Raw genomic sequence first — 13,802 nt, 5'->3', positions numbered from 1 at the left:
TATGGCACAGATTCAAACGAGGCACACCAGCCTGCTGAAATCGAGTACTACACAGAATCAAGCTCATGAAAAGCCAAGTGCAACAATCAAAACCATGCTCCCTACTTGGTTATAAATTACAAAGCTGTGGTCTCATGAAAGGCAGCATGCGTGTTTGGAAAGACATGGGTCTGTGGCTTTGTGGGTCAGGAGGCAATGCAGAAACATCCCAGGGACCATTGGCAGATCGAAGTTGTTCAGCTGGGAGCCAATCCACAACAGAAAAGCCTCTCAGGTGGCACAATCTTTCAACAAGGCCAAAAAGGTTTTTGGAATCATTTAAGCGCACAGACTCTTCAACGGCCAGTCCATCAAGTTGGTAAGGTCTACAGTGTTTCTAACTAAAATTTGATTTATTTTTGAGGATTTCTTAAGAAAACCTATGACAATACATCAGTACCTCAAATTTCTCTGCTGAATTGTTTGTTCCCCTTTTCTTAATGGAAAAAGAAAGCTCAGATAAACTCTGAAGTTTCAGCAAATACTTGAAAAGAAAGTTCTGACACGTCTTCTATAATATCACATTTCCTTGGTGAAAAAAATCCTGGTTTTGAGGTTATAAACAGAGAAAAACTTCATTTTTAGTTATAATTATACAAATCCAAAACTTGTTAACTTGCAAAACCCACTAAGATGCTTATGACTCATAAGAAGTGGAAGATGATTCACCAGTTTTCAAGTATTTACAGTTCTGAATGCTCCACTGTTATGTGCTGGTAACTGTTACCTATTGAAGACCTATAACAAGTCAAAATATACTACAGGGTAGAGTAAATGAAATAACAGGAAATTCAGTACATGCTCAAGTACAGTAAAAAAAATAAATCTTACAACTCTTTTCTGTGATAGCACACTGAGTTATATGCCAAATTGTGTAGGCTGATACTTGTTTATGTGTGATTATAAACATGCATTTGTAGAAGCCTATACCGAGTCATGGGAATTAACACAGCTGAAATTACTGAAAATGTGTAAAAAAATATTGCAACCAAAATTCTCTCAACACAAACGTTTGGTGATAATAAGGCAACTGATATGCAAACTAAGTTAACAGTTCACACAACTTACTTTTGTCTGGCAGGAAACACTTGCGAATAAAGTTAAAAAAGCAAATGTCAATCTTTTCACTTGAGTCAGCTGCAGATACTGGGGCTGACATAATGAAAACAGAGCGCATTAAAAAAGATCAGACAAGCTTCTCTAGATAAAATGAATGCGTAAGCGAGTTCTACAGTGCAAATGGGAGGTCACTGAATACTATTCCCTATTCATTTATTTGCCCTAAATTATACTGAGAAAACCCCATTATATTTTCTTGATGTCTCAGCTCTGTAAAGAAGTTTGATCTACGTGCTAACGTCAAAGGTAGCCATGCTTTTTTTTCTCATGTATTTTGGATATAGGTCTGAGTAAGCCTGTATGTCTAGATTCAGACTTGATGTGACAAGCTAACTCTGTGTTATTTCCATTTTAAATAGCAGGATTAAAATGGATAATCACATTTATATCACTGTCAGGTCTATTTATGACACAATGTGTAGTATCTCGCATCCAGGAAAAGGAGAGGAACATTAGACTGAGCATTATAAATTGTTTTTTTGATTCCCAGTTTTATGTATATCCTTTTGTTTACTGGATGAATTATACAGTTGTAAAACAAAGAAATGGGTTATTTTATTTAACTACATAAACTGGAATTTAGAGGCCTAGCACCAAGCTTGACCACATAAGCGCAAGCCTTAAATAAATCTGTGTCTACCCTGGCTACACATCAGTTTGCCTGTATCTGTGTTAATGCCATGACAAGATAAGGTCCTACACACTTTCTGTAGGTACCAGGCTAGGGATTACTATCAGCAAAAGGTGGAATCGATTACTAAGTTTGTAAGCTCAGTCTGAACTATTTTGCAGTAAAAGCATCCTTAGTCAGCCTCACTTGGCAGTGAAATTTTCCATTCACTGAAGAGGGTCCCCATACTCAATGCTTGCCGGACCAGCATGACCAAGACGTAGCCCATGCAGGGATTCGCTCCAGCCAGCCGCTTTCACCTCAGTAGTACCTGGGAACAGCCCTTAGGGTGGCAGAGAAAAACCCCATTACCTTATTCCTATTATGTCTCTTCAGTAAGCTGTAGGTATTTTTGAAGCAAAGCTCCTTCTGTTGATGATTTATTTCTTAAAAACATTGTTTCGTCTTGTGTCAGGTTCACGTTATAAAAGCTAGAGTAGATCTTGACCTTGATCTATGACAGATTACTGTGGGTGGTGCTTTATTTTCTAATGAAGGTATTTGAATCCCCTGATGCAGATCTTCTCAAATAGATTGGGAAAAAAATTACTCAAAATAATTATTTTTTTTTTTAATACACAAAAGCAGGAATCTTTAAAACTTTCAATTTCTGAATATATCGTGCAGAAGGATTTGTACTACACAACTGCAGTCTTTAATCCACTATACCTTGGGTGTTAGGAGTGGTGTTATAAGGTAGACCTTCATAAGGAGACTTCTCCTGGAAGGCACTACATGGTTACTTCAACACATCTAATCTTTGTCTATCCAAAAGTGTAATAAAATGATTAAGGAGGAATAATGTCTTTGTCTAAAAGAAATCCCATTGACCACTTGTGTATTAAGGTAGCATGCATTAACACAGTCACACTTTGCAATTCATCCTGCAATGAAAATGTGCCCACATGCACTCCAGCTGTCAACAAATACCATGGTCTGGGAAGCTGCTTGGTCAATTATCTCTTTTCTACTGCTGATTCTTTCTGCTTACATTTTTTCCATTACAGTGACTTTTGAGTTTCTTCCTTTAGAGTCTGGATGACATAGTTGATTATAAAAGGCTCTTTGTTACCTCTCCCATATTATTAATGGATAGTTTTATGATTACTTGACCCAGGACAAGCCAGCACAGAATCCCACTTGATATTTCTGTGTACGACAGTGAAGTGTTGATAGCTGCTCTCTAAGAATAGTTTTGCAGTTAGCTGAGCATCCACACTGTTATCATTTCATCCAGCCCACACCTCCTGTATCTTATATTCTCTAAACTCAACATGACGAACTTTTTCATACAATATGTATGAAAAACTGTGAAATTCACTGCTTTAGGATGCCATGGGTTCTAAAAACATACGGGAGTTGAAAAGTAACAAGGCAAATGCAAAGAAAAAATTTTACCCAGGCTATTATAGGCCAAGGTATTACTTTCTACTTCTGGTACTCCTTGAGCAACAGCTTCTCAGGGTGAGGGGAGCAAAAGGTGAAAAGGCCATGTTTGCCCTATTCTTTCACTCTCCTCTACTTACAGCCTATCGGGAATTATGGGTAGGTGAAGGTTGATTCTGACCTAATGCAAACAATGTCACATGGGACTGCATTAAAAGTCTCACTAAAAATCAGATTATAGAAAAACTTCCTAAGAAACCTCAAGATTAAAGTATTTGTCCCCCCATTTTTTCCACTTGCTGAGACTGGCTGTCACTGGAACATGTTTCTTCCTGTTCTGACCCCAGTGGAGCCACAGAGTTTCAATGGAGATATCTTGCATTACCCTTTGGACACCATGGAGGAAATGTGTTAGGGATGAGAACACCTACTGAAGTGTCTGGAGTACCCTTGTTTAGATGAGCCATGCCCTAAGCAGGGAATCCCTTCTTGTATGTTAAGATCTATTAACATTAAAAGAAACACAGAACAAGTCTAAGAGCCCTTTCTCATGACATCCCAAAGCAGAATAAAATCTTCTCAACTAAGAAAGCTGGCTTCCTTGACTTCTGTGTGGTACTGTAAAAGATTTCCTATATTCTTTTATGGTCTACTACTGAATTGTATTTTAACTCATTCCAGGCTTCGCATGGCTTGTCTGTGTCACAGGCTTTGGAAGGCACATTAGTAACACCTTGATGCATCACCTTATGGGAAATGCTTTAGGCATAATCTTCTCAACATAGTCATAGTCTCTTCCTGTGAACATTATATAAAGACCAAATGTGGTGCCACAGATGGCAAAATTGGATGTGGGATGCTTAATTTGAATAACATTCTCTTTTATTCCGTGCTGGTTTCATGGAAGGGGGGAGGAATCTTGTGACACGTTTACTTCTGTCTCCCTTTCCATTCAGCCTGTTGCCTTGTCAAAGAAAGGCACTGGCAAATCGTTCTTTTTGTCCACTAAGAGTAAGACAACAACTAAATTAACCTCAATTACTAAAAATTACAAAAAAGCCACAGTAACCAATCTTACTAAAGAATAACTAAGTTTGCGGAGCCCCCTTACAGTAGAATTTATAGAACAGACTTCTAATAAACACATATCTGCTAGGGAATTATTTAGGTATATTTCATCCTGCTTCAAAGCCTGACATCCTGTCAGATAACTTACTGCTGTGACACGTCTGTGAGTAGGAAATCTATTCAGTATTTCATTCCAGAGGATACCTAACTTCTTCAGAAGCAAACTGAAATTAATGGGCGCTCTCATTAAAAAGTAGCTTGTCTAGCCAGTCCTCTAAACCAAATCTGTGTTCAGTACAATGGCTGGAGAAGTCTAGAATTAACTGAAAAACATACAGAAAGCTTATATTGTCTCCCCAGAGAGAAGCTAAGGCACTACGTATGCAATGCTACGACACAGGTGTTTCATGAAGTAAACTAGGAAGTGATGGTGTAAGCAGGAGCTGCAGCCAAATTATACGAATGAAAGGAAAATGATGATGCATGTGTTTCATTCTTCAATGTCTTGTTCATGTGGCTTTTGCTCAACAGGAAGAGGGATGGAGCTGTAGGCAAACCATGTTACTAGCAAACATATCAAGCAATCTGACGCAATACAGAGCTATAAAAATGATGGGATGTTATTTGCCTTTCCTCAAGGACCACATCAACATTATCACTATTATGCTGCTGCTCCCAGGAAACACATTAAAAGGGAGACTTTCAAATTTTTCCACAGTTTGAATGATATTTTATCTCCTAATTATTATTTTGCTTCTCTATGAAATATATCTATTTCAATCTTTTCCTTTAGCATTCATATGAGGCTCATCAATATCTAAGTATTCTTACTGAGGCTCAGAGTCTCATGACCACCTAACATATGCATAATGATCAGAGATGGTACGTGATTTCATTGTGGACCTCTCCAATAGCCAATTCATTTACAAGAACAAAAACTCTCCTTCTATTACTGACAGGAGTATCTACTGAAATACTGGAATTTATTATTAATAAAATCTGGTTTCTGCTAGCAAGCACAATATACAAAAAAAAAACCAAAACAGGAAAATTAAGTTCTCCCCTTGCTTTCTCCTGCTGCTTGTCTTCTTCCCTCCGAGTAGTACATAAGACATATGCACCTGACTTAATATTTAATGCCGTCAAATAGATAAAAATGAACCACAAAAAAAAAAAAACCAACAAACCAGCAAAAAGAGCAGCTGAGAGGTTGGGAATGGGAGGAAATCACCCATCCTTAGTTCTAGTCATGAAAAAAATTCAGAGGAAGTTGCTTGTAGAAACAAGAAGCTGCAAAACCTTCAACTGAAAAACCAAATTCATGTTGTTGTTCCTTTAAACAGCAGCAGTGATACATTTATGCAGATTACTGAAATAAAATTGAGGCTACAAAGCAGCATTTCTCTTGAACTGAAAAAGCAAATTTGAAGGGAGCGGAGATATCAATACCTCAGCATTTCCAGAGGCACAGCAAGTAGCTTAAACGGAGAAAGTATTAAAAACGCTCCTCTCAGGCATAAAAAAGTTACCACACATACCAGGAACCAAAGCAGACACATCCACCTCATTATGTATGAACAGTGTGCTCTGAATAAGCCCCACAAACTGACAGCACAGAAGGAACTGAAAAGATGACAGACCCTATTTATAGAATGGCTTTAATACCATGGAATCATTTCCACGTGATTTTCATCTGTCTCCACAAAAAAGAGGTGTATTCTTCACTTAAATAACTGGCAGAATTATCATTATTATTTTTACATGTATCTTAAACATAGAAGCATTTCTGCAGTATCACAAAGAAGAAATTGTAAGAGGTAAGGATTTCCATACGTCACTATTTTCACCTATTAAAAAGAATGTCCCTTTAATTAAAAAAAAAGATGGTTTACCCAAAAATAGATCTGTGGAAATTGACAAAGATCAGAAGAAGATCTTTGTGACCTTTGAGAGTCCTTATGTCCTAGACTATAAGAAAATATACTTGATAGCTGGATTTAGTTTAACATGTTATAGGTCATAAGCAGTTGTTTTGCCACTGGAAAGGATTTTTTTGCCAAAACCATTCTTCTGACATTTAAAAATGCTTGTCTGGTGTGTCCAGTATTGTGCAAATACAGTTGGTATAGAATATATGAAGATAAGGAAAAATTCTAACAAACAAAGAAAAGAATATTTGCTTGTTTGCAACTTTCCATTCCACAGACCTCTCCCATTGTTTCTTATGTATTGCAGTGCAACCAGAAATGTATTTCCTTTAGCAATTAATCATGTATTCACCTGTATTTTCAGGTTTAGTTTGCTCATTTAGTGTGGGTTTTTTTCCCTAGTCAACTTTTCCATCTTGAAAGAGGAAAGAAAAAAAATGTGCATGGATAATTTTTTCAGCTAACATCTTCCTCTACATTCAGTGCGTAGCGAAGGTACACAACCTACTCAGGAGCTCGTGTGTTATGAAAGGATGCCTGCTTGCCCCCAGTGAATGAGATAGCAGAATTTAACACAACATGGGACAAGCCTTGTTCTAGCGTGCTGGCTTACTCTTTCACCAAGCTGGGTTGCAGACATTTACTCCTATATTTTTAAATGGCTGAAGAATTTTCCTCACTGTTTGTAAGCTGCTATAGAGAACGTGTCATTAAAACGTGCCCAGTAAGACATATGGCTGTCTCTGCGAGCCACACTGAACACACCTAGATGTACTATGCCAGAGCCTTCTCCAGCAGGCACATGAGAAGACTCTCAGATGTGAATAAACTGCTACCAGGTAAAGTCATTCTACCAGGTGAAATCATTTATGAGTTAGCACTTAACATACTTCAGGCCTTGCTGTTCCTGCCTTCTTCCTCACAGAAAGCACCTCAGGATATATCAACTTTTATGCACCTAAAACTAGAGAGCATCTTCTTAAAAAAAAATAATCCCCAGCCACAAAACTGGGCTTTGGATTAAACCTAGAAATAATATTTTCAATTGCTTTATCCACTATTACACTTAATCCTCAATACACTATTCTGTTTATATTCTACCCTGCAGAAAGAAATAAAGTCAGTAATTTAAATACCAAACAAGTTAATGGATTTTTATAACCATACTTACAGAAAAAACAGCAGCCACAGTCTCAACAGCACCAGTACTTAGAGTAACATAGGGGATTGTTTCATGATTGATCCCAGCTTCACTGAAGATGTTGTTTGTGTAGTACCAGATCTGTATCAGGGAGAAGAAAATGAGTTATTAATCATTATGGCTTGAACTACAATGTATTGGTATTCAAGCATCTGATCTGCCAGAGACCAGACTTCTTAAAACAACACTGAGCACTCCCAAATGACCGAGGGCTGGGGAGGACAGCAAATGAAGGGAAGGTGCAAATTTCAAGCAGATTAGTCACAACACTGCTGTACTTCTGCTTGTGGACCCAGGCAGAATTACAAGCAGCTTTAACTCGATTTAGCTTAATTCACTTTAGGAGTAAATCAAAGAAACTCACTTTAAGCTTGAACAAGAGGATACAAATAGGTTTCGTGTGGCTGAGCCACATCATTGCTTAAAAAGCAGGTTTGGCTGGCTTTATGGAATACTTCAATGGCACGTAACAACAGAGAAGAGAACAGGAAAGAGATGCTGAGGCACTGCAGAAACTGCTCCGTTTTGGACAGAAGGTGTGAAATTTATCTCACTTTAACCTCACTGCAGCGTGGACATCTGCAGTACAAGCCATCACCCTAATCTCTATCATCAACAGAAAGAAAAGATAGTTTTAGAGTCAGAGTTGCTTGGTGAAAAGTAAAAAGCCTCTTTTACGATGAAATGAATCATAGGCTAGAAGGAGCTGTCACTAATGGACAGAAACACAGGGAGCGTAGGGTTACTAGCTTAGAGGAAGTCATTCATGTTCAGCCAGTAAAACCACATCCAGTGGTGACAATATCCAGACAGAGAATATATAGTGGTAATACTCTAAAATAACAAGTTTGGTAAGTATCAGAGCCCCAATCATATCACAAATAAAGTCTGAAAACCATATAATATTTATGTTGTCCTCAAGGTGACGGCAAGAACTAGCCAAAGATTTCAGCTGCCAAAAGCGTGCAACGAGACTGCCTTGGAGAAAGAAAAGATAATTGATTTACTAGAGAAATGAAAAACAATTGAAATAACCAATTTTCAGAAGAAAATAAGTTCTAAACTACAGCTGATTACCTGTGACAACAAAAGTGAAGCCAGAGATAATGATGGCCCTAAGCATAAAAGTAGCAGTGATATTTTTTCACACATGCTATCCATGTGACAAGCCCTAACAGGGCAAGCACTGCTAAAGAAAAGGCTTGTCTGATGAATAGAAGTGTTTTGATCACATGAGGAAAACCCTGCTGCCTACCAGCATATTATGCACATGCTACATCTGTTCATCAAGCTACTAACTCAGGAGCTTTGTAAAAAAAAAACCCAAACAAAAACAACAGTAATTCTAAATTCCCAACTAGTCCTTCAGCAAAGCTGCTTGTTCCAGACCAAAGAAGAAAATCCAACTCATCTTACATAAACCAAAAGTAAAATAAAATACCAAGGACTAAAAAGTCACCTATATCACCTTACAGATAAAGAGAAGCTGACTGAAGACTTTTATGCCTACTGCTGGCTCATCGGCTCTCAGCAGAATAGATGCATTGACAATAAGTGATAGTAGCAAACTTCTCTATATGAAGTAATCTGCTTTCATGGAGCAAGCACTGTTGTTAATTGTGCATTTCACTGGCCTGCTGATAGAGAGCACGGACTGAAGCAAACCCAAGAATCAGCTCTCAATTCCTTCTGAAATGTTTAAGACCAATGATAATTTTTTTGGGACCCAGTACTCTGACAACCTATTCACCTCCCATACACCTATGCAGTATATAAAGAAAACAAGGTAGCACAAAACTGCGATAAAAGTAATTTTTTTCTTCATAAAACAAGTTACAAGATTGAAAAATTCATGCAATGGAAGTTAGAAAACGTAATTTAGACATTTCATTCTTGGTACCAGTTTTGCATAGCACATAGAACCTCTAAAAATGATGGTGATATTGAAGGTATGCAGACCTTGAAAGAGAAAAGGCCAAAGAGTCACTTAAGCAGACAACTCCTGAATGCAATTTGCCAAACTGTAACAACTAGAACATAAGATGTTTCTCAAGTGGTTTTACAGAAGAGTGTGACTGACCACTGATGGTAAGAGTGGTAATAACACAGGTAGATTAAAAAACTGGCAGAGCAAAGACAGGATGAGGTTCACTGACTTATTAGTCTCTGTAGCAGCACAAAAGTAAATTAGGGTAAAAATTAACAAGATGTACACATTTCAAAACAATAAAAGTGAATGTTTTTCAGCCTGTGTATCATTAAACAGGGAAGTACATTGGTCTAGGATATTACTGAGACAAACTTAGTAAGCTAAATGGTGACTACTCTACTTTCACTAAAGTTATTTTTCTAACGTGGTTTTTGTTAGCTAATGATTTCATTAGGTCACAAAATTAACTAATGATTGGGCTAAAAGTCTTGGAATGAAAGAGCTATGGAAAATGGGGCAGAAGGTCCAAATCAGCACAGGGACATCTGACTTCCTACGTCCATGGTGGGTTGCTGTTGCTTCACAGGCTGAAGTAAAACTTCGCCATTTTGGTCAGTTAAACAGCTGCCATGAGGAACAGCTGTACCTCTGCAGTCCGACTTCTGTGCATCTGGAGGTAACATTTTAGCATTCTTGCCTGTAGACTAGTTAGCTGCACGAAAGTTGCTTTCTTTGCTTATCATAAGCTTTTACTCCTATAAGCTCTTAGCGGCATGCAGTATATGTTATCAGTGGTGTTCCCAAACTTTCTCACACCATTGACCCCTCTAGCATTGACTCAATTTTCCAGTCCTTTTATTTCTCATCCAGCTCCCTACATACATTTCTTCTTAAGAAATTCAACTCTTCAACAGGAAAAGAAAGCAACAAAAAGTGATGGGTAACAACACAGACATACACTCAACCCTTCCTACACTGCCTGATGTCAGGTCTTCTCCATACCAAGTATGAAGAGCGCACCGTGGTAGATCTTTTGCATACTGAAAATATGCATTGCTGCATGGACCCCCGTCCCCACCATGATTTGTTGCCATTTGAAATACACCCCTCTGCCTTCAGGACAAAGCCCAGAGAAGCCTAGGGATCCTACTTTGGGAATGACTCTCTTAAAGCAATATGCAGTACAGTATATTTCTTGATGTGAAAAAGAATAAAGTTCACCAATGAGAACTTCACTGTAGTTTTGTGTCTTCTTTAGAACTGAGATACAATGGTGGAAGATAAATAAATTTATTATGGATGATATGTATCATGGATAAATTCTATCAGATTACAAGGGACTAATACAGATTCACTTATTTATGTCAATTTAGGTGAGACTGTCTGGTATTTCATTATAATTGAATACGTTAATATGATCAGGGCTTCACTATGATTTCTGTTGAATGTGGAAACCAACAAATGTACTGTTTTTAAGCACAACAAATTTTTTTTGTAAAGTAAGAGCCTTAAAAGAAAGCAAGTGTTCTCAGATACCAGCAGAATGATTACAGAAGTCTGCCAGTTGGTAATTTCCCCAGAGATTGACCTGAGACTCTCGCCTGAAAGAAGTCCAACTTTCCCATATGCCCTGCCCAGATGGTAGTTGTGGAAAAGACCAGACTGACTAACAGGGCACTAGAGACAAAGCAAATGGTGGGAGCTATGAGTTAGAAGGAAGCGTTCGCAGCCAGTTAAACCTTGCTGATGCTGGCTCACACCCAGCAGGTTAATTCAGATGCAGTCAGGCAAGCCAATACCTGGGTTCAGCAGCATCTGTCACACCTGTACCTGTCCTCTAATCTCTGAGCTTCAGGTGACTTGAGCAAGATCAGCCAGGAAAGCCATGCAGAAGAGACAAGGAATTGAAACCTGGTCTCTTAATCAAGTGGTCCAGCTATTTCTCTTGACCTCTCTTATAACTGCTTGCTTTTACTATTAACTATTTAAATAATTGATTTCAGAACGCAAATTCTGTGTGAATAAATTTTTTCTCATGTTTAGTGGCATTGCATGGGAGAAGAAGCAAAGTGATAATAATAAAAAAAGGTAAGGCTTGAAACAGCCAACTCGACACACAGGTTTCCTGACAAAGATAGTTTTTCTGAGGCATATTTTTAGAAAGTGGCCACCCAATGGCACTTTAAAACAACTCTGTCACCCATTTCGGACTGGACATGTCTCACTACCCCCCCACACCCCCACTCAAGCTATGACAGTGTGGTTTTGTTCTGCCACGGAATACTGAACAATTTCTGTTATTTATTAAATACCTGCAAAGCCACAAAACTCTTCCATTTCCCCTGAAAATTTAGCTGTGGCATTCTCTTTTTTTTTTTTTTTTTTTTTAGGCAATGTGTTTCATTATTTGAACAGTCTGTTTCTTACTACAAGTGTCATTTTTTTTCACTTATGCATTGATAAATCTTAGAAAGACTGGACGACAAGATAATTCCATTTCTTTTCTTAAAAAGTATCCACAATAAGGAACAAAATAGCCTGTCATTAGCATTGAAATCCTACAATTAGGATTTTACCTATACAAATGTTTTTATAGTTCACCCCACAGTATGAAAAAAATCTTCTATTTCCCTCCTAGTATTTTGTTAAAAGCTTTTAGACACCAGAGTTCTAATTGCATTAATCTTTCAAACAGTCTTGGACAAATTACTTTGTATTAGGAGTGTTAAAGCTATAGAGACACCTGAGATAAGCCTGAACTAGTTGTCTTAGATACCAGAAGCATTTACACTTATTATCACTGATTAGCCCTGGGGGGGGAAAAACCAAACTACCTGAAGTATGCTGTAATGCACAAAGCCAGAGTAAGAGCTCCTTTCAGCAGTGGTAATATTGTCTTTCAAATATATATAAGTAATTAACACCTTTGAACTATGATGAAAACCCCTTTTGCTTCGAGATACTTCATGAGAGCATTCATGTTGTGCACTGTAAAGTATCTAAGCCAGATGTCACAAGCTGCAGCAAGCAAAGTGCTGGCGGGATAAAACCCCCCACTTTTCACAGTGTAAGTGGTGAAAACACCTGGCATAGGTTGCCCAGGGAGGTTGTGGACTCTTTACCCTTGGACATATTTAAAACTCAACTGCACAAAGCCCTCTGTTGCCTGAGCCAACCCTGAAGTCAGTCCTGCTCTGGGCAGGGGCTTGGACCAGATGACCTGCAAAGATCCCTTCCAACCTATCCTTCCAATCGTCCTGTGACCCTCTCCTAGCTGATGCAATAGGCTTGGACAGATGGAAAAGACGACTTTGATATCCATTAGCCTCAGACACATTAATGGTCAACAGGACTTCTGGCTATTGACTGTTTTGTGTCTTTTTTTCCTCTTTTGTTTCACTTTTCCACAGCTTATTCTTCAAATTGTATGAAACAACAACAAAATCAAGCATCCCGTGCAACCTCTTAAAATCACTTACAGGAACTTTTGCTGAGTTCTGTAAGTACAGAACTGAATTAATCCAAGCAGAAATGTCTACTGAAAAGACCAGTTTTACCTAACATGAACAAACATGGGGCACATCAGACCAGATCTTAACCGACCAGAAACAGAGAATCTGAGTATCAGAAGCAGAAGCTGCACACTCTTTCTTTGCTGATCTGTGCTATCTTTTCATGTACTCCTTCAAAGTTAACACAACATGGCTACTGTCCCTATTTTTTGTTGTTGTTGAAAAAAATCCAAACAAATGATACAGATCTCCATGGACCTTACCACATGGTGGCGTAACAAAATCACTACTACTAAGGAGCAGCCAAAAATGAAAGTCATAGAGGTTGCTGAATCCTTGTACAATCCCTGCACAAACCTTGTATTAAAAAGAAAGAAAGGAGCACCCCAGGAGATGCCATGGCCTGAAGAAGGACACTTACAGCATTTAGCCCACAGAGCTGGTAGCAGCCCATGGTGACAACCACGGTAATGACTTGCCATCGCACAGCGTGGGTTCTCAGGAGCTGAAGTATCGACACTAACTTGGTGTTTCTTTGGACTCGAGACTCTGCCAAAACTTCTTCTACTTCATGAGACACGTCATCTTTCCCAAGGAAGGTCTGAAATGCTACAAAGAGAGGACATGTACTTTAGGCCAGACACTTGGCTCTATGTGCATTTACAACAGACTTGTTTCATAGAAAGGGAAACGTGTGACACAAACAGGAGACATACATGGGCTACAACTTAATTTTTCTGCCAACACTACCATTCTGCTCTGGGTATGATCTGGCTTATCCCTGCAACTGGTCTCAGAAACTGCAACAAGAATATAATCTGGCACACTACCGGATCTCTCCTTATATTATTTCGTATATAATACGGCCTAAGGTCCAGTGCGGAGTGAAAACCCTGTGTAATCTGAAAAAAGGGTTTAAAAGCAAAAGCAGTTCTGAACAGTATTTGAC

General features: G+C 38.5%; 1 protein-coding gene across 1 annotated transcript in view; it reads right to left on the bottom strand.

The window, feature by feature from the left end:
• SLC2A9 (solute carrier family 2 member 9) overlaps positions 1–13,802 on the bottom strand; it is a gene marked incomplete at its 5' end in the record, with an annotated part of 107,149 nt that overhangs the window by 45,640 nt on the left and 47,707 nt on the right. Inside the window, 2 exons of the mRNA XM_049794591.1 lie at positions 7,382–7,492; positions 13,275–13,462. Of these exons, the coding sequence (XP_049650548.1) occupies positions 7,382–7,492; positions 13,275–13,462 (299 nt within the window). The remainder of the gene's footprint in view (positions 1–7,381; positions 7,493–13,274; positions 13,463–13,802) is intronic.

This window comes from Accipiter gentilis, chromosome 3 (assembly GCF_929443795.1).
Source record: "Accipiter gentilis chromosome 3, bAccGen1.1, whole genome shotgun sequence".
Taxonomy (NCBI): domain Eukaryota; kingdom Metazoa; phylum Chordata; class Aves; order Accipitriformes; family Accipitridae; genus Astur; species Astur gentilis.
Note: the sequence above shows the minus strand (reverse complement) of the source record. Positions and strands in the feature narration are given on the sequence as shown.